The sequence below is a fragment of the Thunnus maccoyii genome, chromosome 3, assembly GCF_910596095.1.
Source record: "Thunnus maccoyii chromosome 3, fThuMac1.1, whole genome shotgun sequence".
In the NCBI taxonomy this organism is placed as follows: Eukaryota; Metazoa; Chordata; class Actinopteri; order Scombriformes; family Scombridae; genus Thunnus; species Thunnus maccoyii.
This window is the reverse complement of record NC_056535.1, coordinates 27,780,410-27,806,230: the sequence shown is the minus strand read 5'-3', so window position 1 is coordinate 27,806,230 and position 25,821 is coordinate 27,780,410. Positions and strand designations below refer to the sequence as shown.

Here is a 25,821-nt window from a genome sequence, read left to right as displayed (position 1 = left end):
ATTCAGATCACAAAGAAATGCCAGTAGAATATGAATGAACATTTTTTAGCCATTATCATCTACTTGTAAGCCAGCATGTGAAGGACATACTGTTATTACTCAAACCTTGGCATAACATTAAACTCCATGAGGTCTTCCACATCTTTTTGCTTGGAGATTCGAATATCCTCAGTAATTCTATGCATTTTGTATTTCATCTCTCTTCCTAACCAGCTTGAAAAATACTATGAACGACTAGTTGTAGTGATTTTCTGACTGCTGCCTGAAATTATGAAGCGGGATACAGGTTGAATCTCTCACAGTTGGCCTGCAGTGTGTTAGCTGAATTTCCTCCAGTGGCTGCTGATGCAGCTGCAGCCTATAAATAGGCCCACCCCAGACAGACAGAGGGAGGAGGGCTTTAGTTAACCCCTGAGACCCAATCCTAATCTGACCCCAATAATAGGAGGCATCATTAGAGAGTCAGCTCAGCTGACTGGCCAGGAAGGATACAGGCCACCTTTCGCCTGGAAAGATTTTGGCATTATCACATCTCAGGAGAGGCACAGGACCCTGTTTTGAGCATCTTCAAACTCAGCTCATTGTCAGCTACCTGTCGTGGACTCCTCTTTTGCCTGCTGGCTATTCCCTCAGCCAAAATCTATCTGCTATCTGCTACAATGCTGACAAGGGAGGGGTGGCTGAATCTTTACCACTCATGCCTATATTTTCATATCTCCAGATAGCCAAATGTTGAAGAGGTTTAGTGCCTCCGTGCCTCATATGCATTACATGGCTTGGATTCAACAAAACAGTTGTAGCAAAGCTTTGCTTCCCCAATGGTGCTTTTCTGCAATCAAAGAGTATTCATCTCCCTCTTGCCCTCCCTCTTGTACAGCCATTTTGGCACAGTTTGGCTCTCTTTCTCCCCTCCCACTCGTTCCCTTCTCACTGTTCTTTTCCTTCCTTAGTCAGTCATTTATACCACAAACAGATCCCCTTGTGGGCATAGAGAGACATCCACTGATGTGCAGATTCTTTCAGATTTATTACTCAGGGGTTTACGGGTCGGTCTTAATTAAGAGGTGAAATCATTAAGGAGGGATAGATAAAGAGAGGGCGACACAGACATGACCTGTCTTAGGCAGAAATCTCTTCTCTGGTCCTTATGGCTTCTAGACAACCAAAAATCTGACACCTGCATTATCCACCTGCAGGTTTTTCATGGGGAGGACTGAAGCAATTGTAATGCTTGTTGGATTAGATGGACTGTGAAAGAAGAGACGGCTAGAAAAATTCTCTAACTCAGCTCAGTACTTCAGGGCCAACAGAGCATTTTTACACTGGTTTATGAAGCCGTGTAACTCCAAAGTCAACTGCAATGTGTTTGGGTAGATCGGAAGTGAGCCTTCTTGCGGGGGATTTGTAAACTATTGCTATTGCTCATCTGTGTAAATAAGCAGGCACGTTTTCCCCCTTATGTCATAATAGCAATGTGAGTTGTCTTTCACTTTCACTTGGTTATATGGAAATAAAATGACTATGAAATACTGATAATGTGCATATCACAGGCATAGATATGCATCTGATCTGAACTAGTGATTAAACTAACAAAATCCTAAAAGAAACTACAAATATAAGATCTCTTTTGAAGTGATAATTCAAAAGCTTTTGTAGTTTTTCAATTCTTCTTGATGCTAAACACTCATTGTGGTGTTTTTCCACTGTACTTCCAGGAGATCACTTGGCAATTAGACACTCTGATGTCTTTTTTCCCTGGATTGTGGTAATGATGTTTTAGTTTCTGTTGGTGTAATGTCTTTTTCAGCACTACTAGGTAAGGTTATTGCTGCTCGCACTAACTACACAGTTCTGTATCTGCCACTGGAAAATGTTTCACTTTCATGGAAATTGGAAATTGCCAACCTGATTACTTTGTCAGTGGTTGTCTTTTCCAAAGACACGGAGCATTTAAGGTGTTGGTAGAAAATCTGTAATAGTTGCAATGGATTGGATTTAGTCAAGCTTAGCTCACAAACAAATACAGCAGGTTGGTCCTATGGAAGGTCTTTGTCATTTAAGACCTGACCAACACCCACATAAGGACTTTGAACAAATACCTTGAGGGTATCATGTTAGTGCCAACTCAGAGATGTAGCTCCAACAGAACAGTGTTGCAGTAGAACTATTCTCAAAGGAACCAACAACGGTGCTTGTATGAAGGTCCACTGGAGAATTGCCAATGGGCTATAAGGCCTAAATATGTAACTGCATAGTTATAAAAAGAGATATTTTAGTTACCTTACTGACAGCAGGCTAATTATTTTTGCATGTGACTATTAGACAAAATGTATTTGTACTGAAAATGTTTTGCGAGAATGCTGATGAGACGTGTTAACAGGGTGAGCAGACTAAATGTTAACTGCTAACAAGCTAAAATGTTCTCAACCCAGAATTGATGAAATGTGTCAGCCACTGTCGCCTAAAGGTTGAACACCTCAATAGCTAGTTTAGGTCATGTGGGAGGCTGCTGTTGATAAGTGCACACAAATCATTCAATCACAAGCATGAATTAAGTAATTTGTAAAACACTTTTTTTCTCTCCATGACACCTCCTGGGCTCTGTAAACATGCAAGCTTCAATTTTAGGTTGGAGGCTTGTTGTCTGACTTAAGGCTAATTTATGGCAGGTCACTCAACACTTTCGATAAGTGTCGAAATTACGTAATTTCAACAGAAAAAAGTGTTGCAAGACACTTTCCTTTCATGTTGCATGCACTTGGAGAATTAAGTTGTGCACACTGTCATATTTTGTTGTGTAATGTGATTGGGTAGTGTTACTAACGTCACCATGGATATTGTAGTTTTCACTGAACTTCCTTATTAATATTTTTGGTCCGTAACTTGAGATAATTTGTCCTTTTTTAATTAGTTTAATTAGTTTACCGGTCAGGATGATACAGTAAAATGTAACTAAACAAGCCGGCTGGAGGATAGCATCTGGTTACCGTGGAGACAATCGAAACTTTTCGCCATAGCATAAATTGAAAATGTTGCGCGACTATTTAATTTCTGTTGAGCAACACTTATAAAGTGTGGAGCCACCTACCATAAATTAGCCTTTTAGTTGTTTACACTTAATGGTAGTAAATTATTCTGGAACTGACAGGAACATAAGCCGATGAAAACTGCAAACAGGAAAATCCTTTTTTTGGTATGAAAATATATTTCATTTAGTTTCACAAGTTAACACACCAACACTAATAATGTGTGATATTGAGAGAGATAAAGGCAAACAGCTGAAAACCGACTATTTCAGTTTTCATTGACAGTTTTGCTGCATAATTTGTCTTTATAAATGCTTGCCTCATACTGTATTAATCTGTAATGTAATCACGTTATGTCTCAGTGACATTTCATTATTAATCCAGTAAAAATATGCTGCCTCTCAGCCTCACATATAGGTATCATACATCACAAAGGTTAAGGGAGGTATTTTTTTTTTTAAGCTCTGTAGAAGCGTTTTCACATAAGGTGCTGTACAGCCATGTCAGACAGAAATGTCTCTTGACTCCCTATGGTGATGTTTCTAAAAGGTCCATTACTGTAACTACAGTGATGGCACAAGTCTGGGTGGTTGGAAAGCACAATTTTCAAACATGGCTTTGCTTTTAGAGACTGACCTTTTTCTGTTGTCGCTCTGTCTTCTACAGCACAAAACATAGCCACATTATTGCTCAGTGTCTACACCCCTGAACTGATATTAATAAATGAGCTGATGGCTATATTCTCAGGTCCTTGACAAGGGTGCCAAAACTTTTTTCGACCAAATAGTGTCACAAAACTCTACAATCACTTGCTGAAGCAGGTGAATGCTTTGAAAAAGCCTTGCAAGTAATCATCTTGACCTTTAATATTTTAGATCTGTAAAAATATCCAAAAGCCTTCCTCGTACTGGTTACAGGTGACAAAGGTAATTTATTTCTGCACTCCTGCTTTTGGTTGTTTCAGCATTGTCAACTCCCTGTGCAGTACCACTTAGCAAAGTAAGCCTGAGGCAGTGTGCTTTCTCTGGAGGCAAGAGGTTATATGAGTTACCCCACATTCACAGGGAACAATTGTTTGCTCTTATAAATACAATTTAGCTTTGTCTCTTCATGAGGCGATGTGTACATTATACATTATACGGACTAATCATGAAATGCTTTGACGTTGTTTACCTCACTGAAGGGATTGGATTGGATCAGAACGATAGCATCTTCACTGGCAAACTGAAGAAGGATTCCTGGCCCACCAACAATTTCCTTCTTCAAAGCAGCATTAGTGGCTCCATTAAAATCCTGTCACCCTTTTTCCTTTATGGCTGCCTGTGGCTTCTCGGGAGAGAAGAAATCACAGTCATTCAAATGCTAAGTGACTTTAGCACTCCTGTGAATATTAGACAGGAAAGAACTACTCCATCATCTACCATGCCCAGAAAAAAAAAAGATGAGACCAGTGTTTTGAATATCCTATCCACCTACCTCTGCAGTATCTCGTCACAAGCCATTACCTCTGCAGAAAGCAGACTGCTTGACACATACAGAACACTGTACTGTGTCAGTCTTCATTAAGACTTAACCATGTGCACGAACACATACCAGCAGCTGCCTAACAGACTGTCTCGCTGATGTTATCATGTCAGCAGGTTTTCAATCCCTTGCTTTCGGGCATTATAAGGAATGTGCTTATCATGGCTGCAAATAAATCAATGAAGTAATTGCAGGGAGGAGTACTATCTACACTCCAGGCCATGAAACAACAGGTTCTCCATGGGGGCAAAAAGGTATGCCCTGTCCCATCCATCATTAGAGGAATCATCTTATTAATGCTCTCTCTTTTTGCTTCACAGGTCACAGATGGAGGTACCATCAAGCAGAAAATCTTCACTTACGATGCTATGTTTAATACCAATTACTCTCACATGGAGGACTACCGCAGACGTGAAGACCTTGTCTACCAATCTACCGTCCGGTGAGCCTCAAAATCAATTACCTTTAATTTAAAACAAGACTACTTGCTTAACTCTGCTCTTACCTGCATTACCTCCACTGCTTTTGCTCCATTTGTGTTGCAGCAATGGTGAATTGCAAGATTTTAAGCTCACTGTAAAATCCAACAACCTCTTAATGTTATGATACTAAATCAAGAAGAACTCCTGCTCAGTGATACACAACTTCATTCCCAGCCATCTGCTGTTGGTCAGACAAGGCTAAACTGGAGTGACCGGACGAAGGGGTTAGTGCATTATTACATGAGGACAGGAGGTGGTGGCGAACTCTAATCATCATCTCTATTCAGGATAAAGAGTTTAGTGCGAAAGATTTAGCTAACATCTGGCTAGGCCAGTCTTTATTCCAGCTGTATTGGTACTTTTACCCCAGGTGACTTCACACAGCCACACTGTGTATACATTAACAGGTTTTACTGAGAGAAAGCAAGAGATAGAGAAGGAGAGAGCAGGAGGAGGAGGAGTCATCTGGCTCTGGTTGGCTTGATTACACGTTTAAGGCGTCCTGGGGACTGTCTTCTTTTACCCCAGGCCTCAACAATACGGCTGGCAGCTGTCTGCCCATCTCCTCATTTCTTGCTCCCTCTGCTCTGACTCTCCTCCTACTGCAGATATCCTTGTCTGAATGTTCAGCAACACAAAGAATGTGCAAGCCATATATTGCAACTATGACTTCATTTAAAATTGGAATGCTTCACACTTTGCATCCTTTTGTAATGATCCTACTTTCATCATTCCCTTTCATCTCATCTTTGTCCTGCTGCTTTTCTTTGATTCACCTCATGTACATTCCTTCCTTTTTGTATTTTTTTTCTCCTTTTTCGCTGTTTCCATCTCTTTTCTCATGTGTGGTGTGGCTGCCCAGCTGAGGATGATTTATCTGGACAATCCTACTATCCCTTTGGGAGAGTAGGCATCATCACAATGAAATGGTGTACACACTTACATGCACACAGACATGGAAACATGAATGCACACACAAACAGAAACTTGACCCCCCACGCCTGGACACCCGCGCACACACATAAACAGAGAGTGAGAGAAAGTCTAATACAACACACCGAAGGGGGTAGGATTTCAAATGAACCAGCATCCCAAACAGCTGGATGCTACCTGCACTGACCTGTATCCATATCTGTATCAGAATGCTTAGCCTGTGTCAGTCAACCAGAGAGAAATGTTGACTCTTTCTATAGTCACACCAGTCCTCCAGTCAGGAAAAATATTCCCTCTGACTGGTCACGGTCCCACTTTCATGCCGTAACATAGAAGCTCAACACTACTAAGAAATGCAAAAGGCTGAATTTTTACTTGCTATTATCTCCCATTTCCACCTGAGAATGGTAAATCTTCTGTACAAAGCCTTAGCAGTCTGACAAATCCACTTGTACGACCAGAAATGAATGCTTCAATATTCTGTATCTTTTATAAACTCAGAGCATTTTGTATTTTAACATTTGCATTTTCAGCTTTTCCTTTTTCCTTTTCGTAGAATACTTTTGCTCATAGCAGTATGTGATTATTGTGCTATAATAGAGTAACACTAAGAGAGGTGATTTTTCTCCTCTCATGATAGCTTTCCAATTATTAGACAGTTTCAAAAGTGACATTGATATTGACTTCATCTAAGATTGCCTAATCTTGCCTGGCTTTGACAGCTATTAGTCGTAATCTTTCAAAGAATGGAAGCAGCTGTAACTTTTTCTATATTCAAGTGCCAATGCATAGATTAGTCCTTGTAAGACAAATGACAGATTTTGCATGTAGCTGATGACACTTGAGGTTTGAAGGACCTCCAGTATTCAAACTCTAATTATGGGAGAAGGAGTTTGCATCCTTTAACTTTAAAATAGCTTTTAATTTGTTATAAAAGAGGAATGCATCGCAGCAAGGGCATACATAGGTTTGATTTAAACAATGTTAGAGACAGTTTTGAAATGTATTGTTGTGTTTGTGCGCACTCTCACAGACAAACACACAGCATTGACTTTTTGTTTAAATTTGAAATGACCTATGATTATGTTTTCCTAACAAGTCACCTCTTGTGGCCATGGAAATAATAAGAGCATGGTGTTGTTATAGCACCACAAAACTTCTTATGGGAGGTCAGGGTGGATGGTTGAGCATAATAAGTGTCAACCATGTCCACAATGTTTCCCCAACATTAAAGGGGATGTATCATGCACTTTTCCATGTCTACATTTATATTCTGGGACTCTACTGGAATATCTTTGCATGAAAAAAATATACTGACTCTTTATGCAGCGCCTCAGTTCGGCCTCTGTCTGTCTCTTTAAGCCGTCCCTCCCGTGAGCCCACTCTGTTCTGATTGAGCTTCTGGAAGCTGCCCCTCAGCACCATTTCAGGAGGCTATTTAAACAAACAGTAGTAGTAGGATTTTCTCCTTGTTTACTCTGAATATAAACTTCTTAAATACATCTGTGCATGTTCAAGCCGGAATCTGATCCAAACTATGTGAGTGGACAACGTGAACAACCCATGGAACAACCTTAGCAACAAAGTCTACCAACGGATAGGCCGTTTTCGGGCATCCACAAACAATCTGACATAATCATAAGGAGGAAGTAGAGGTAAAATTGCAAACAGAGCGTTCAGAGCAGGCTGAAACCCTGGCTTTTGTCTTGCAGGGAGCATTTTTAAGAAATGTTCACCTCAAGTTTTTGGAACATTGACCAAAATAACAGAAAATCACAAAAAGTATGACATGTCCCCTTTAAAGAAAAGGTGGAAGATCAAAAAACCTTCATAGAAATCACTTTTGTAACAGTAACATGGATTGCTTTGGAAGGCAATAACAACAACTTACAATTTGTGATGATGTAGGTATGAGGATGAATCCAAAACCTGCCTGTGCCCTGTTGTCACTGCAGGGGCTGCTGTTACCGTAGAGTTTTCCCTGGTAACATGATACCATATACAAACAAGTCTATTGTGTGTGCTATGGCTAATTGTGTATATAAAAGATGTCCATTATCTCCCACACAATGCTATGATTATGAGACATTGTTGTTACGGTATATAAATCCTTGCTTACATTAGCAGTCTTCTGGAGAACGGATGTCATTCATTTTCAACATAATACAAACTGAGAATGTGTCTGATGAAAAGCTGTTTAGAATAGTGTTTTTCACTAAATGTGAGCTACTCTGGATAACCAGATAATCAGGTATCGCTTATCTTTCATCGCTTCTCTGCCCAACTCTCTCCAACAATGAAAACACGTAGAAAACACGCAAACCTGCTGGGTGAAGTTCTGAATACATCTGAGCAGTTAATCCTGCATGAAATTAAAATTTGTCATTTGAGATTGGTTAAAAAAATCAGCAAGGACAACTCCATAGGTTATGGACTCTGAGAGACATGACCCAAACATCAATTTGCAGATGTATGTCTTCACAGTAACCGTAATTTAAAATTCTATCTCCTTCAAACTATTTTGTGAGTCGTCTATATTACTGAGGGAGAAGGAGTGGTTCAAGATGCTCAAACATAATTTCCTCTGTCTTAATATTTAATAAGAGCCATGTTGCTGTAGTTGGTTGTGTTTTATTTTTCCCTCTCACTCTAAATCTGACAGACAAGCTGGTAGCACAACTCAGTAAGGTGTTTCAGTAATTGATAAATATTTCCTGTGGGAAGTTGAGTTAGAAATGTCTGTTTCAATTTTATTTTGATTACAGTCACAAATTAAGAATGTTCCTCCTGATATCTTTCCTCTCAATCTTACATTGAAGGTGAATGTGGTGTCCACGGAGGTTTTCTACTTGAAAAAGAGAGAATTCACATCTGTGGGTGGAAGCATCGCTACTGTATTTAAATTTTATTCAACAAATGGATGGCAAAGTATGGTCGCAAATTGTTTTTACTGAAAAGAAAATGATGCCAAATCTCTTTTTGAAGATATGAAAGGATTTTCTCACCAATTTAATTTTAAAGGTGTAAATGAAAAGTATTTGAGCATGTAACATGCATTTAATAAATATGTTTAGGGAGTAGTAAGTGAAGTCTTTCCTTCGTAAATGGGCTATGAATAAAAAGAAATACATAACCTATTAAATCCATATTGAATTAGGTTTTAGAGCTACTGTAATCAGCAAAAAGTCAGTATTGTGAGCCGTTTTTTACTTTTCTTCCAGTAATACCTCCAAGCTTTCCACCATTTTATCACTGAGCTCTCCTCTCTGCATTTGTGTGGATTTGAATCCATGAATGCAGTACTTAGGATAGCAAACAACGGAACTACAGCTTTGTGGATAAGAACAGAGAGATGAGCTACATCGGCACTTACCATAATGTAACCAGCCAGCACAAAACCAATCACACCTCCCTTGGCACTCAGAGAATCACAGCATTATCCTCATCATTTTGTTTCATGCTCATTCCTTAAAGGCAGAATGAGAAGTATTTTCCTAAAAAACAATGTATAGACTCATACAAAAATAATCCCTCTCAAAAATCACTTATGACTCACTAGAGGTGTGTGGTGGTGTCTACATCTGCAGAGTCCCTGCCCTCTGCCTGTATTCTGTATACTTATTTTGCTGTGTTCAGGATGTTTTGGGCGTCAACCTTTGGGCAGTGGGTGTGTAGTCCCCAGCCGATAATAGCATGCAGGGTGTGAGGGCAGGCCCCTATAAAAACATAGAGACATAGCAGTGTAGGGCTTCTGGAGTCCGTTTCACAAAGCAGGCTCAACAAACTCTGAGTCTAATCCTGAACTCTGAGTTGATCTACTCTGAGATAGGAAACTCTGAGTTTCCGGTTCCAGAACAGCTAATTTGAGTCAGTTTAATCAACTCGGAGTAGTTTCACCTGGAGTTAAGCGCGTGCACCACAACTATAAAAAGCCAGCATCAATGGAGCCCTGATTCAACAAGTCACCATGGCAACGGGGAAAAGGAGGGCTGCGTTTTTCACCCCACTAGAACTAGAAATCTTAATGCGCTCATACGGCGAGTTTGAACATGTTTTCAGAAAGAAGTGCAACACCGCTGCAGCTGCAAAAGAGAGGGAGACGGCGTGGGAGAACATTGCTGCTCGGGTCAATGCGTAAGTTTAAATGCAGTCCTTTGCAATCGCAATAATATTACAGGGGAAAACTGCTTGATTGGTCGCCTATTAATTTATTTCATTTAGGTGCAATCCCGCGGGGGAGAAGCGCGCTTGGCAGCAGTTTAAGATGAAATATAAAAACATTGTTCAAACAGGTAAAACCTCGGCATAATCTCATGGGGGTACCTCATTTTGATCATGTTTTACATTGTAAAGTAAATATTAAGTGGCTGTTTGACTGTGCAGTTGTTTTATCCCCAACATAATGCTGGTTTCACACACATAAATGTCTTCTCATCTATATTATGTTCTGTTAAATAATTAGTCCTATTTAAACTAACACAGCCAACAGAAAGAAGGCAGATGCCCGTAAAACGGGTGGTGGCCCAGCACCGCCACCTCTAACGGAGGCAGAGGAGCTGGCCCTAAGCTCAAAAAGATAATTGTCTGGAAATGCTAGAACATTTATAAGGGTCTGATAACCATCTCCTGACTAATATTTAGGCTAATTCTCTGCGCAGTAATGCTGCACCTTCATCCACGGGATCGTTATCAAAAGGACATACCATGTTAGCGAAAAAAGTCGCCACCTACTGTGCCTAATGGACTTCTAATATACTGACTCTGATTTTTTTAAATAATTTTTTTAAATGACAGACGGCAGAACTAGGCTACGCCAAAACTCGCCTGCTGACTGAATGAATGAGGAAATCAAATGGGGTGTGTGGCTCTGAAAGAGGGCGGAGACAGAGAGAAACTCGAGGTTCATTGAGAAAAACCTGGTCCCGACAAGGTTAGGTTCATAGAGTCTGTTACTACGGTAACTGCTTAAGTTATCGCTCTCTCTGAAACAGGCTAGAGTTGCCCCTCTTTCTTTGGTTTGAGTTACCTCCCTTTTTAAAACGGAAAACTCAGAGTTTCCCTCATTTCAGCGTTAACAGACTCTGAGTTTTCACTAAAACTGCTTTGTGAAATGGACCCCCGGTGTCATTGAGCCAGAGAGGAGGGGCCAACTTTGTGTTTACAAACCACAACCAACAAATCCTACTCATTCTGCCTTTAAGGAAACACGGATGATTACACACCTTTCTTTGCATCCTGACCTCTAGGTAATTTGTTTCTGCCGTCCAACGAGTGTACTGCTTACAGTAGACAGTCTTGATCCATTCACATTTAATGCTTTTGGCCAGAAAGAGTATCTGACAGTGTGCTAGTTGATTTGATGCAGAGATTGACTGGACGAGCTATCAGACGCCGCTCTGTCAAGACTGCTCTTTTTCACTCTCCATCTAGGCAGTTACGTTTGCTTGCATTTGTAGGCAGGAGGAGTTCTGGAGGAAGGCCTACATAACAGGAAAGAGCTTTCAGATGCAACTCCTAGGGGACAATCGATCTCTCTTTGTGGTGTGCTGTATTTGCTGCTCCTCCATGGGGGCCCATTGCTATCGATCTCCACCATGCATGTGCTGTTTTTTGGTGTTTGGGAGGTTTTGTATTGTGTTTAATGTGGTTTGCTGGAAATTATTTGTTTATTCAATTACATATTCACTTGGTTGCTTATTGACATGGCTAATTTTTTTTTTTTTTTTTTTTTTTTTTTTTTTTGCAAAGCTGTGGAAAAAGCTTGTATTTTTTATGTTATGTTTTTTCTCTTTTGTCCCAGCATCTACCTCGGTTTGTGTCATTGTTAATGAGCCTTTTATACATCAGTGATTAATGAGGTCCATAATTTCAAAACAAAGTAAAGGACAAAAAGATTAATAGACTGTATAAAAAGAAACAATAAAACATGAAAAAATTATTAAAGATGAGGGTTTGAGGAGAAAAAAAAACAACAAGAAAGGCTTTCAGGCCCAGAAAGAAGGGTAAGTGGAAGATGTAGAGTACTGTATGGTAAAATGGGAACTGTGAAAACAAGAAAAATGTTCTGCTGCACAAACGTAGACTAAAATCATGCGTTGACACTCCCATCTCACTATTTATCCCATTTACACCTTGCATTAAAATGCAGTCTGTATCTGGTTATCTTGAGAAACACATGTTAATGTAAGGTATAAAAGCACTCACACTGCATTGTGATCGGAATGTGATAAGTTCAGCCAGATCATGTGGACCACATTGTGATGGGATCTCAGCCAGGTGTAAATGCAATCCCTACAAAGTCATCTAACTCCACCTCTTCCTGTTAGCTTAAACAAACCTGTCAAAAGCTACAAGTAGTAGTGGTAGTTAAATCTTTCCAGTCCCATCCATCCACGCCTAGTTAATTGGTATATTGGGAACTGATCACAATGTAGATAGAATGAAGATAACAAGGGGCCGTATTATTTTCCATTATTCACATAATGTATCCAGATACAGTTCACATGTTAATACCAGGTGTAAATGAGACCTAAGATATAGACTCAAAATACTCATAAATGTTTGCTTAACAGCTCTCAAAACTGTGGCACAGTTGTAGATATCTGATTTATGGGGGTAATCAGTGCAATAATCAGAAGGAAAAAATATATGTGTGGCATACCATGAGGGAGCTTAAGGGGGCATAGCCCACTCCGTTGTATTTTTTTACACCTCTGTTAAAGCTGAGAAAAGGTAAGAAATAATTTTGCTGGTTTATTTTGTAAGAATTCTGCTGTTTTTTTTGTGTCAGAGTACTTTTCCAGTATAATTTTAGGCTATGTGCGTAGGTGTATGCTTGGGCCACGCTGTCCATATAGTACTGAAATGGAGCGGAGGAGATCAATAAACAGACAGACAGAACACGTCACTTTGTTCAGTTTCTTAACCTGGCTTGCTTTTCTTGGTTGTAAATAAAACTTTCGGCCTTAATTCCATTTCCTCCCCACTGTAGCAATCTACAGACAGAAGGGAAACAACAGGGAAGTGAAGGGACAGTCAACAAGAGAGAGAGAGAGAGAGAGAGAGCTGCAAGCCGCAAACAGCTGTTTCTACGCGCCTCGCCCCTGCTGATTTTGACAGAGATCGTTCATAAATTCAAAAACTATTTAGTGCTCTGCTAGTGCTATGTTCTTATGTGAGTGCTCGGATTAATAAATTTATTCTTTGGTTTTAAAACAATAGCCTTATGTTGTTGTTATTTAGCCTTTCTGGGGCTATTGTTAAATCAATTAATTGTATTCTTTGAAAAAAATTCCCCCCTCGCAATTTTTAACAGCCCTCTCATTCACTCCATCCTGACACTGGGCCTGATGTGTGGCATACTATGTTTTTTTGTTTTTTTTTAATTCAGTTATTCCATTTAAATAGTGATTTCATTCCAATTAGAATTTCAAATGTTAGCTGACCTATTAATGGCAAATGGGAGAAAAAAAAAAAAATTGTGAATAGATTCTCAATGGAGTAGCACCTCTGAAATGCATGGCATCAAAGATTAGAGCAAGTGCTGAAAAATTAATTCTACCAGTCTTAATATTTATCAGAAGTCTCAATGTTAGGAGTACAACCTTTCCTCTTTTCCTACTCCTAATTCTGATGGACGTGTCTTACAGTCAAACTGGTAGAGACTTCAGAAGCAGGCAGCCACTCAGAAATGCTGTGGTTGGGGGTTTCTTTGTGGCCTCCTCACCCTTCTTTTGGCAATACATCCATGCCTTGAACTATCTTATCTCTGGGTTCTTTTCCCTGCATTTGTCTTGTTTTGAATCCATGAGTTCAGCAGTCAGGATTGTGGATAACAGAACTATGGCTTTGTTTATAAAACAAAGCAATGAGCTACATCAGCGTTTACTATAATGTAACCAGCCAAGACAAAGCAAATTACCTCCCCTCCACCACCAGAGAGATTTACAGTGCTATTCTCATCATTTTGCACTGTGGTGAAAAAAAAGACTTAGTTGTTTTATACTTATCCCTCACAGAAGTGCTGGTGGAGACAACCTCACTTTATACCTCAAGGTGCTCACAGTTGGTTTTTATTAACTATCTCAACTGACCTGTACATCAGGACAGCAACAGGTAGATAAGGTTGTAATTCCTACTATGGTTTCATTAGTATTTGTTGATTTTTTTCCTAGTTCTCTGTAAGATAATGTTGTTATTGTTCTGTGTTTTCTTGCAGAGAAAACACAGTTCTGTCTCACAAAAGCTCCGCCCTCTACTGGACTATATGGGTAATGCTCTCCTCCAATCACACGCATGTAATCGCCCACTCAAATTTGCGTGTATGTAGCTGGCCAGCAGGATCTCGCTGCTGCTTCACTATCATTCTTACTTCAGCGATGGCGAATCTGCTCACTTATCTTACTTCAAAACTCTTGTAACTTGTCATGCTCCGGCTTCATTGCATGTCTTCTGCTGCCTTGGATGAGCAAGCTGTCGACAACTGCCCAAGATTAGATGCCAGCAGTGGTGGGATCACTTCAGCTTTTTGACGTGATGCTCCGCTGCAAGGAGTCAAGATTTGTGATTGATGACACCAAGCCCCACACTCTGGCCACATACCACCGTTGCTCCCGGTCATCCTTGCTGAGACGAAAGCTTTGTTGCAGATGATGAAGATAACATCTCATCGGTATCTGGTAAGCCACCGTCCAGAGGAGCCTCACTGCCAGCGTCTGTCTGCAAGTGATGACCATCACAGTGGGCTGTATTTGGCTTACAGTGCCCCCATCCCAAGCTGGTGAGCTGTCTCCATGAGGGTTTCTACGGACAGGCTCACCTGGCTCAGGCAGCTTTTGTCTCACCTCCCAGTGTAGATCTTTCCCTTATTTAAGAGTCAGTGACGGTGGGCTTCAGGCTGCTGCCAGCGGGTCATCCTCCGTGTACAGCCAGGCTGCAGCGCACAAAGACGGGAACAAGCCAGAGGATAACCGTCGCTTAAAACCAGAACCGGAGCAACTCGCTTGCCATCCGGAGAGAGACACACCGAGAGCAGGCAGAGAGAGGGAGAGTTGCTCCCGAAAACAGTGAGCACGAAGCCGCTACCACCACTATTGTGTGAGATGCTGGAACATTTTGACAAGATTTTCCAGCAGAGTGTGCAGCTGGCTTCAATAGACAACAGTTTGAGTGTGTTTGGTGTGTCACTGGCATCTTAGTTACTCAACGCCTTAAACAACTGGACGAAGAGTAGTAACGGCTTAGCCATCATCAGCCACTTGGCCACCCTCAGAGAGGGTGGCGCAGCAGATTTGGAACCGGTTTAGGAGAGCGGAGGTAGACCTGTTCGCCACTTGAAACTGCCCGCTGTGGTTCTCCCTGACACCACAAGATGATCCAACCTTAGGGGTGGATGCATTTACATATGTGCCATGGCCAAGGAGGCTGCTTTACACCTTTCTTCCTCTTCAACTCATTCCCCCTCTTCTGGAGAGAGTGAGACAAGAGAGACAGATGGTCATCTTGTTAGCCCTGGATGGCCGCTCGGTACTGTGGTATGCAGAAATGACCCAGACGTTGGAGGTCCAGCCTTGGTCCATTTCCAAGTGTGGGGGGCTTTGTCCAAGAGGCGGGCTTGATAGGCGCACTGCCCACATTGGGCTAACCTCTCCAGGCTTGGCTCCTGAGAGGAACAGGCTGATATGGGCTGGACTGTGTGCACAGGTGGTGCAGACCATCCAAGTGGCAAGAGCAGGATCCACCATTGCTTACTACAAAGCAAAGTGGTTGGGATTCCAACGCTGGTGTGAGGAAACGAGACTGGACCCCCCGACATGTGCAGTGGGAGAGGTTCTCTCCTTTCTACACTATCTGGTGGAAAATGGGCTGTCTCGTGCCTCTGTGAAGTATATGCAACAGCTGTTTCCTCCTGCCTAAGGACTTTGGCAACAGACTTGTCTTTGCCCACCCCCTCTTGAAACATTTCTTACAGGGGGTTAGGAGGCAACGGCCGGTGATGCATGTCTCCACCCCTCAGAGGGAACTGCCATTGATATTCGAGGCCCTCTGGAGTGCTCCTTCTTTGTTGCTTGTGCTGACCTCAGCTAAGAGGGTGAGTGAATTGTGCGATTGTGTTTGCTGCTTCGTTGTGACCACAGTGGTGCTATTCTCAGATGGGACCCCTCTTTTGTCCCTGAGAACATGAGGAGTTAATTTAGGTCAAGAACTATTCAGCTAGAGGCATTTTGTCCTCCACCCCATCGGGATGCCAGGGAGGCAAAACTGCACCTCTGCCCAGTACGTGCATTGGCATGTTGTGTTGAACGCACGGCCCCCCTTCAGCACACTGAACAGCTGTTTGTGTGCTATGGAGAGGGAGTAGCTGGTGAAGCCCTATCCAAGAGGTGCTTAGCTAGTTGGCTTTGTGAGAGCATCTCCCAAACTTACAGGCATGCGGGTAAGGACCCATCCACTGTGGTCCCAGCGCATTCCACATATGGCATAGCAGCTTTTGGATATGACAGTCTCCTTTTCAAGGTCCGTGCTCGCATGTGCGTCTCAGGACTTGTGAAATGGGTGAATGTCAGCTGTGGTACACCCGACGACCAACCCCCAGGGCAATTATACACCTGCATTCTCTCATGATCCAAGACGACTAGGGGAATGGGGTATGCAGGGTGTCTGGTGTTTGACCTGTGACTCCTGCGAGGTTAGGCCATGGTTTCACCCAGTTCATTGTCATGTTACTGGGCTGTGTTGAACCCCCTACCCCTCCGCTTCAGCGGCTGGGTTTATAAAGTAGTAGGAGGGCCACGGCAACTAAGCTATAGCCAGTCACGTTCAGTGAGGCAGTCTGATGACATGTCGCGGCAGTGTGAACATTCATTGGGTTCCGCCTACTGTATCCATAGAGTCCAGTAGAGGGTGGAGCTTGTGTGAGATAAAATGACGGTCATGATAATGTAACCTTACCTTAGTGGTTTGAGATAGTTAAACAGCAGCGAGATGCTGCTTATATAGTACACATATAGTACACATATACACATGCAATTGGTAGGCTCGTCCTGAGCGGCCAGCTATGTACAGTAGGTGATTTTGTGTATATGAACGGAGGAAAGTATTACCCATACTTATACTTACAAGTTGTAAGTATAAGTTTGGACACATTTTCTCATTCAAGGGAAAGGGAAGGTGTACAAACTTTTGACTGGTACTGTATATACAGAGAGAGAGAGAGAGAGAGAGAGTTGACTGTGACTGCTCTCCAAAAGAGTGATTTCCTCTCCTCAGCACACATAAACACACACACACAGCTGAACTCATTAAAGCTCGGCTGCTGTGAGCGCCCTGCCGCTGTTCCAACAGAGGTCCCCATCTGAAACGCCCGGGCGGCAAGGACAATTGTTCCTGTTTTGTGGGAATAAATCACAGAGGCTAAATGTGACTGGTGGTGTCTCACTTTGATTATCACTGTTGACATATTAGCCGAGTGCAGAATACAGATTGTGCTCCCCAGCTCTTTCAAAAATTGTCATCAGCTATCACTGACTGAATAATTGTTGGCTTTTGTTTCTCTGCAGAATTATAGGCAGAGAACAAATGTACCTGAAGTATAATTAAGTAAACTGAAAAAATATACTTGTTAAAAAAAATCAAAAAGAAGATTACATCGTTACACTGAAAACACCTCCATTTTATGCACTGCATGAAAGTTGTACTGTACAAGAGGTACTCTAAACATCTTGAAATTAACCTTTATTTTATTTTGGAATATTTCTGGCCACCAAATAAAACAGAGTATTTTTAATGTATTAAATTAAATTTCTAGTATCTAGAGTCTTTTTCTTGCAATGTCTAATCAAAACCAGAAATTAAACTTTTGAAGTCAAACAGTACAGTTGTCAAAAAATACAATTACATACCTATATCTGGCTGTGAAATAGATACACACACTAAAACGTCTGACTGAGTGAGGAAGAAGCACAGTATTATTTCATATTAAAAATAATATTTATTGTTATCTTCTTGGTTTTGTCTTGAGTTTTAAGGAGAGATCTTTGTATAAGGTTTTAGTTAAAGTTCCATTTAGACAAAGATGTCAATATTGCTACTGATCCCACTGCAAATCAACAATCCAGTCTGCAGCTCAGCGCAGCTTTCAGCACATTATGCACCAGACCTTATAGCGTGGAAGAATGCTGAGGGTAAAAGTGTCTGGTGAAAAGATATAGACATCGAGCAATCAAAGAGAGACCCAGAGAAGTTGTACCAAATTAGAGTTAACATGCCAGCAAATATTAGACCAAACTAGGGCTAAAACACCAGCGTATGTTGGATTAAACAGGACATCTGAGAATACTGGACCAAACCTGGCAGTGAGTATTGGACTTAATGTTTGTGAAATTTACAAGGTCTTTTCTGGTGAACACACCAGCCAGAGAGAGAAGAAACAATTAACTACAGTAAGAGTGTGAGTTTACCTAGATATTTCAGCATTTGCTTTATTTTTGTCTCACATAAAGATTCACTGCTGATGATTACTGTTTTAGTACATATGAGTAACTATAGGATGATAATTTGGTTTCTATTTCTTGTCTTTTAAAACTAGTTCTGTTTTGATTTTTAGAAACTGAAAATGTTTTTTTTTATTTTTTTATTTATGTAGTACCAACTCATAACAAAAGTTACCTCAGGGCACTTTCCACATAGAGCAGGTCAAGATCGTACTCATTAATTTATGCAAAATGTTACCCTTAGTCATTCAACACCAAAACAGGCTTTGAAAAAAAGTTTTTATTTGGTGTATATTTAATGATGGGTTTTGTGTGCATATTCTGGTTTTGGTTCTTATTACACATTTTAGAAATTTTCTGAATCTCCCTTAAGTTCTTTTTAGCCTAAAGGTTTGTGGTTTTAGAGATATTTGCGAATTCTTCATATTTGAAAATTTTTAGGTATTATTAGTATATTAGAGTATCTTGTCACCTTTTAGTCACCTGTGAAAAGAAGAAAAGCAGATCAACTCATTTCGCTCTATGCTTTGGCTACACTGGGCACGTAACGTAAGTGGACCTCTCGTGGAGCAAACATGTTGTTTTCTGGTGGCTACACCTGCAGCAGAAATACAGTCCAGCGTAGGCTTGCGTAACTTAACTTTAGCTTTTCTTGCCTTGTTTGTGTGATATGGATAAGGGATAATGTTACAAGGCAAAGTACCAGTACCAAAGTATTGGCAAAAGTAAACAAAGTAACTAAACACCAACATATATAAACACTATTTCAATTTCTGTTGTCAACTTTTATCAACAAAGGCAAGGGACATGAAACAACAGGAAACAGGAAAAATAACAGAAAATCTCACAACAAAACTGCCAAAAGCTAGAGTCATTTATCCTGTACAGTTTAATTATTTTAAAATATAGACCATTTATATGCATTATAGCCATGTATGGCTTGCATAAAAAATATAAACAGAAGACAGGTCTATTTTTAGGTTGAACTCTGCGGTGCATACACACGACTTACGCACTGCCTTTTCGTGACTGATGTAGCCACTTTCATTGATTATAATTGAAGCGTATGGTCATAGGCATCCACTCTGTAAGCAGTCCGCTTACGTTGCATGCCTAGTGCACTCAAAGTGTAGCGTGCCTTCAGGGAGAACTGCCAATAGCAGACCCCCCCCCCCAAAAAAAAAAGAATAAAGACTGGTCTCACTGACAGAAAAACAGCAGTAATAATGTCAATTATTTAAATTGACAACATTATTATCTTTATTATTAAAGATATTTATTTAAGTTTTGTTTAGACCCTAAAATACATACATATGATGGGAAAATGACAAAAGAAAGAATTCTTCATTCATTCTTTGTTTTAGTATTCTTTCATTTAAGCATGCAGACTATAAAAATTAAAATGTACAGTACAGTGACACTGTAGAGAGTTATATTTTATATTCATGATCACAATTTTGATGAACATTCAGCAAGCTGATATTTATTCAGTCTCAGTGTGAGAGCAGATGCAGTAGGGAAATGTCTGGCAGTTTAGCTGGTAAACAAGCAGACTTGGAAACAAGGAAGTTTTGGTTTGAATTCAAGCTTTTGAAAAGTACATAAGAACAATGAATTGCACAATACACTGAAAACCTAAAAATGTTAAATAAACAACGTTTACTGTATCCTCTAACATTTTAGAATATGTTCATTAAAACAGAGTGAATGCTTTGTAAAATATAATGTTATTGGTATGAATTATTTCTTCATCTATACCTTATACAGATGACTTTTCAGTCATCTTAATGGACCTTTGGAAGAAATACAGTACATCACATGAACAACACTGCAACTCATATTTTAATAATTTTCATCATTACCAATAATATACAAGTTTGGTAGTAATTTAATTAAGAAATTGTTGATAATAATGAACAATGAATTAATTCAGCATGAGCCACTAATTAATTTTACTTAATTTTATTTGATTTACCATTGTATTTTTGCATCCTTAGACACTGACTGAAAGCAGTTGGCCACACTTTAAGCAAATATATATAAACAGACAGCTTAAGTACAAGTTTCAGTGTAAATTTTATGAATATAATGTGCTAGTACACTGTAAAAATCACATTAGCAAAACTGTACTCATAAACTTACATTTTTTTAACTATGGAAACATGTAAAAAATATCCTCACAAACATAACAGTCCAGAAGATTAGAATTTTTTCTGACTTTGGCTACTTCCAATAGTAGTACCTAAAAAGGCATATATCAGACATATGTATGGTCTGCAATGACTCTTCTGAGCAGTTTGTGGCACTGTAAAGTTACTACAGCTCTTTATTATCAGAATAAACACACCATTCACCAATGTCATGTCGAAAAGAATAGATTTGTATTATGTATAGTATATGTTTAGTGTTTGATGACTGATTCACTTGCTGTTCACAAGCTTTGTGCTCTGACAAAACAATAATTTTAATCATTTCATATCTATGAACACCAATATTTGTTTGCTCACCAGTGAACTATTTAATCTAATTTTTACTTTGTGCATCACTGTGTCAATATTCATTAAATGCAAAGATTTGTTCCAACACTCATGGAGCGCTATTGTGTTTTCCAGGCTCCCAGAGGTGCGGATCTCAGACAACGGGCCTTATGAATGCCATGTGGGAATCTATGACCGGGCAACGAGGGAGAAGGTTGTCCTGGCTTCAGGGAATGTTTTTCTTACTGTTATGTGTGAGTACCCTCGACTGCACTTTACATATATTTTGAAGACATCCTTTCATTTGTCTTGCTTACAGTTCTCAATGTATTTCTGTGTAAAATATGATGCTGGTGTGGGACATGGGGTGCACAGACAGGGACTGTTCAAAGTCAGTGGGTTGGATAGTAAACAAAGATTGGAAAACTGGATGTGGTGCAGGCCTGCAGGCAGGAGACAGACCCCTCTTGATCACTCAAAAAAGTGTGAGGCTTCAACTTTTATACGAGGTGCCTGAAGTTACTGATAGTAGGCCTACTATAATTTGGATATGCTGTTTTCCAGCAAGTAACAAGGATTTTGAGTTGAAAAATTTGAACAAGTGTGTTAAATAATGTGAATAGTTTCATTTTTTTAGATGATGCTCATATTCAAAGTAAGCAGGTAGAGCTTCACATTCTTGCTTAATAGAAATATATATAAGTCAAATCTCCACCACAATCTTTGTGATTAAGGGAGCATCTCTTATCTCAAAGCTAAACCTGCAATATACTGTATGTCAGTGTGCAAAATTGCCTTCTTCATTCTGCTCTAGGAAAAACTGTCGCACACTTGTGTTACCATGAAAATGTATTAAAATTTTATGAATGTTTTATTAATACCAGTGATCAATATTCTCACACTAGCCTGGTATGAATTTGAGAACACCCATCAGCTCTTTCTGCTGCTTCTGTTGAGGGTTTGTGTGAAAATTTGAAAAATTACACACCACTCAGATGGATTTTAGCCAAGAGGAGAAAACAATGGAACCACAGGCAACAAGTGGATTAATTAGCCTCGCCCAATTAATATCAAAGATCTTTTATACAGAGGTGATTTTTCTGGCTGATACAGTATTTATGATTATTGTTTATTTTTCCCGTCCCTTGCTAGACTTTTTTGCCCTGCTTTCATGACAGTCTGTATGACATCAAGAATTGATGAACACATTCCTTGAAATTTTGTGGACAGATAAGCCTTGGGCTATGGAGCAATTGATTACATTTCAGCAGTGATCTGGAATTTCTGCTTTTAAAAGGCTATTGCTTCCTTCAACTATGAACCTAACAGCATGGTTACATGTATCAATATATATATATCTCTATTTGATATATATTTGCTTCATTTCATTTACTTCAAACCTTATTGCCTCTGTGTTACCATTATTCAGTTACAATGATATTTCATTCTATCACTAGAGGAGGTGCTGTGCCTGTAGCCTATTGCTCAGTCTGGGCTGTAATTATTGTATTTAAGTCCCGCTAACGACAGTTGCTTTGCTTGCCTCTGATGTATCAATCCAGCAGCAAAGACATGCTGTTCTCCATGTGGTCCTATGGCTAATTAGCAATGGTGAAATTTTTCAGTGGAACACTAGAGAGAGACACCGTGTGACAATATTGCTCCATTATCACATTTTGTGCCTCAGAGACCTTCCAGTTGTTTTCATGTTTCCTTTTTTTTCTTACTTAATTTTATTATTTATTCTTTATTTTATTTTATTTTTACTAAGACCTTGACCTTCTGCTCTGTTGTTTTTGATGACTAGCCCCATTTCTCTGTTAAAGTGCTCACACTGACGTCAATGAAAGACTTTATCAATGGGAGAGGATTTACTCAGTTAACTGTTTCTTGTTTCAGCATTGGGTGGGAAGAAGTGAATGATGTAGTCGTGGGATAGTTGGAGCACCCTAACTCAGCTGGGTCTTAAATCACCACTCCACTGGAGAGGAAGAAGAATGGCCTCTGGCATTGTGGCTAATTGCCATCTAAACTGAAACAGAATTATTCATAACCTATTAGTGTGTCAAGTTCAGCGGGAAGTAAAGAAAAAAGTAGAGAGGAGAAAGAAAAATGAGAGAAAAAAAAGTTTATTAATAGGAAGCAGTACAGGGAGAGTATTTTAATTTTTTAAAGGGCTTCATAAATAAGAATTATCATTTTAATGAATCCCCTGCCAAGAAATTCAATCATCCAGTTTTAAAAGGCTAAACCCTGAACTCTTCTCCACTACTGTCCTTCACTCTCTGGAAAGTTTGAAAAGTCTTTGCTTTTCTTTTTGCACTAGATGAGCATATGTTGACTTTATTAAGCCCCGAAGGCATGAAGATACTCTCCCCCAAATGACTGTCATAGTGATATTATGATGTCCAATTTAGCTCAAGCTATATCCCATAATGAATGCTATAAATTACTATAAATGACTGATTACTGCAGTTACCAGTGAAGCATCATGTACAATCTTCTTATAAAATAATTGAGGGTATTCTGTTCTGTTTGTTTTTATTTTTTATTTAATGTACACTTAATCCCTAGACAGTTGCACCAAGAAGCTTTTATCCTGATAATGAGGAACATGAATAAGATACAGTACCAAGATTTACCCATAACTAGGGCATTTTATTATCTACTGTGTTAAATGGTTATCCTTTAATGTGAATGGTGCTCTGTGCCTTTAAATGTAATTACTGATGCATTACTGTATGATAATTTATGATGAGGCACTCTATTATCAAAGTTCAAAATCAGCATCTGAACTAAAAGGTTAGGGATGAGACATTCAGCATGAGAAAGCACTAAATATGCTGGACAGAATCTGTATGAGGCTATTGAATTTACTGTCAAATCGCTCTCAGTCTCAGTCTGCAGAGGACACACTCAACAAGATGTTAATACACAGCTGGTAGAGAAATGACAATATACTACAATATACTACCTTTTGATCCTCCTGCCATTCTGCTATAGTTTCATGGGATTAGACTCCCTAGAGGGCTTTGTCACTTGAACGTAAACATAGCCTACATTGTTTCTCTTGATTGTCGCACAAATTTAGGTAATATTTTCTTGCAACTGAAGCAATTTCAGTGTCAGTGCAAAACCTTGAGTTCACCAGTTCACTTGAGCAACTTATGAAAACAATTTAATAAGTAGAGATGTCAATCACAATTGTGGGGCACTCTTCAGATCTTTAGTTGCTGTTTTGGTTGTTGAGCATTTCATTTTTATGGTAATGATATATAAGGCAGTAAATGTTTTAAATGAACAGTTAATATACATATTTAACAGCAGACATTTTATATTATGTCAGTATGATATATTACAATATAATAGATTCAGTATATTATGATTTCATCATATCTGGGGGTAGGCTTCTGAACCATCACCATCACATAAAATAGATATTTCATCCTGCAAACAGTGACATATCCATCCCTGTAAAGCTAAGGTCATAATTTCAGGCTTTGGTGGGTGAAAGAAATCAATACCTCTTTTCCCAATGGTAGAGATTGGGTCATTATTTGTTATTACCCAAAGTGATTCCTATGCGACATTCCAAAGATTACAAGGAAAGGTTATTTGTCTCCTCAGAACTGAGTCTGACCTTGGGAAGCCAGCTCCTGCTTGATTTGTGCACACTGTCCGAGACAACTAAGGTTGTTGTGTTGTTGTCTATATCAGATGACCGTTGGGTTGTGGTGACTCCTCTGCTGGTTGGAGAACATCTTAATAGCCGTTGTGTTTAAACATCATGTCACGTAATTTCAGAAATCCTTTCTTCTAACCTTTTGTAATGAAAGAGGATGTGATTTAAAGGATACCCTTCATGAACTGGCAGCATTGGTATTTATAACCCCTAGAAAAAGAGATGAGCGCTAAGGTGTAGAGGGACTAATTACCTTCACATCCTATAAAACTGGGATTCGCTTCAATAATGGATGCCCAACTTTAATTAAGCGCTGTGTATATTTAGGCGCTCGTTTATAAATGGGTGGGATTAATGGTGTACGAGCCAAGCCCAAAGACAGCAATGCCTGCAGACACAGCAGTTCAGTGTATTAGTCGGAAGAGTTTAGGGACTGTGTGCGACTGCATGCATGCGAGTTTGCGTGTTTGTGTGTGGAGAGGGTTGTTTGGGTGGCAGGGTTTGATGGATCGGTAGGGAGTGGGTGTTGTGTCCTGTACTTGTTTGGGAAGTGAAAAGAACATCTTGGCCAGAATCAACACAAAGAGTGACTCAAACACAGTGGCCTCATTTTCATCTCTCAGAAAGGATGCCAGTTTTGTCAGACTCATCAGTTGTATTCTGAAGTGTTTGCCATGTCGTTTTTTTAGCATGCCTCGGGTCACCATAGGGGGATTATTCAAGAGTCCTTGATATGATTCTCCATTGCGCTCTAATTTATCCAGTGTGCCACCTTCCTGCTCATCACACTTAATGTCCTACAGCGTGCTATCAGCATCACAACCTGTTCAATTGATTTTGTGCAAAAATGCAACGTTTTTTTTTAAATTTTTATTCTGTGACACCTTCCTTCCCTATAGCACTACCACCATTCAGATTTGCTGACTGGGAGCAGCTTACAGCACCACTAAAACATACTGGCTTTGAGCCCATTGGAGGAAAAAAAGAATGAAATGAAGTAAAAGAGCAGATGAATTATTAAATGTCCGTCTTTGAACTAAACCCTGGGGTGTTAATTGAGGCAAAAATAAACAACCCATGGGCTTCCTCAAGGATCTCTCTACCCAGCATTGAACTGGTAGTCTGTGCATCACTTAGTCTATGCTAAAGAATTTGCTTTTGACTTTTTGTCTTCCTTCCATGCTGTCAGTTTTGTCAGAAAAAAAA

At 39.8% G+C, this 25,821-nt stretch overlaps 1 protein-coding gene across 3 annotated transcripts in view; it reads left to right on the top strand.

Moving 5' to 3' along the window:
- igsf21a (immunoglobin superfamily, member 21a) overlaps positions 1 to 25,821 on the top strand; it is a 186,936-nt gene that overhangs the window by 101,075 nt on the left and 60,040 nt on the right. For all 3 annotated transcript variants that reach the window (XM_042406772.1, XM_042406771.1, XM_042406773.1), the window contains exons 3-4: positions 4,871 to 4,992; positions 21,069 to 21,187. In XM_042406772.1, the coding sequence (XP_042262706.1) occupies positions 4,871 to 4,992; positions 21,069 to 21,187 (241 nt within the window). The remainder of the gene's footprint in view (positions 1 to 4,870; positions 4,993 to 21,068; positions 21,188 to 25,821) is intronic.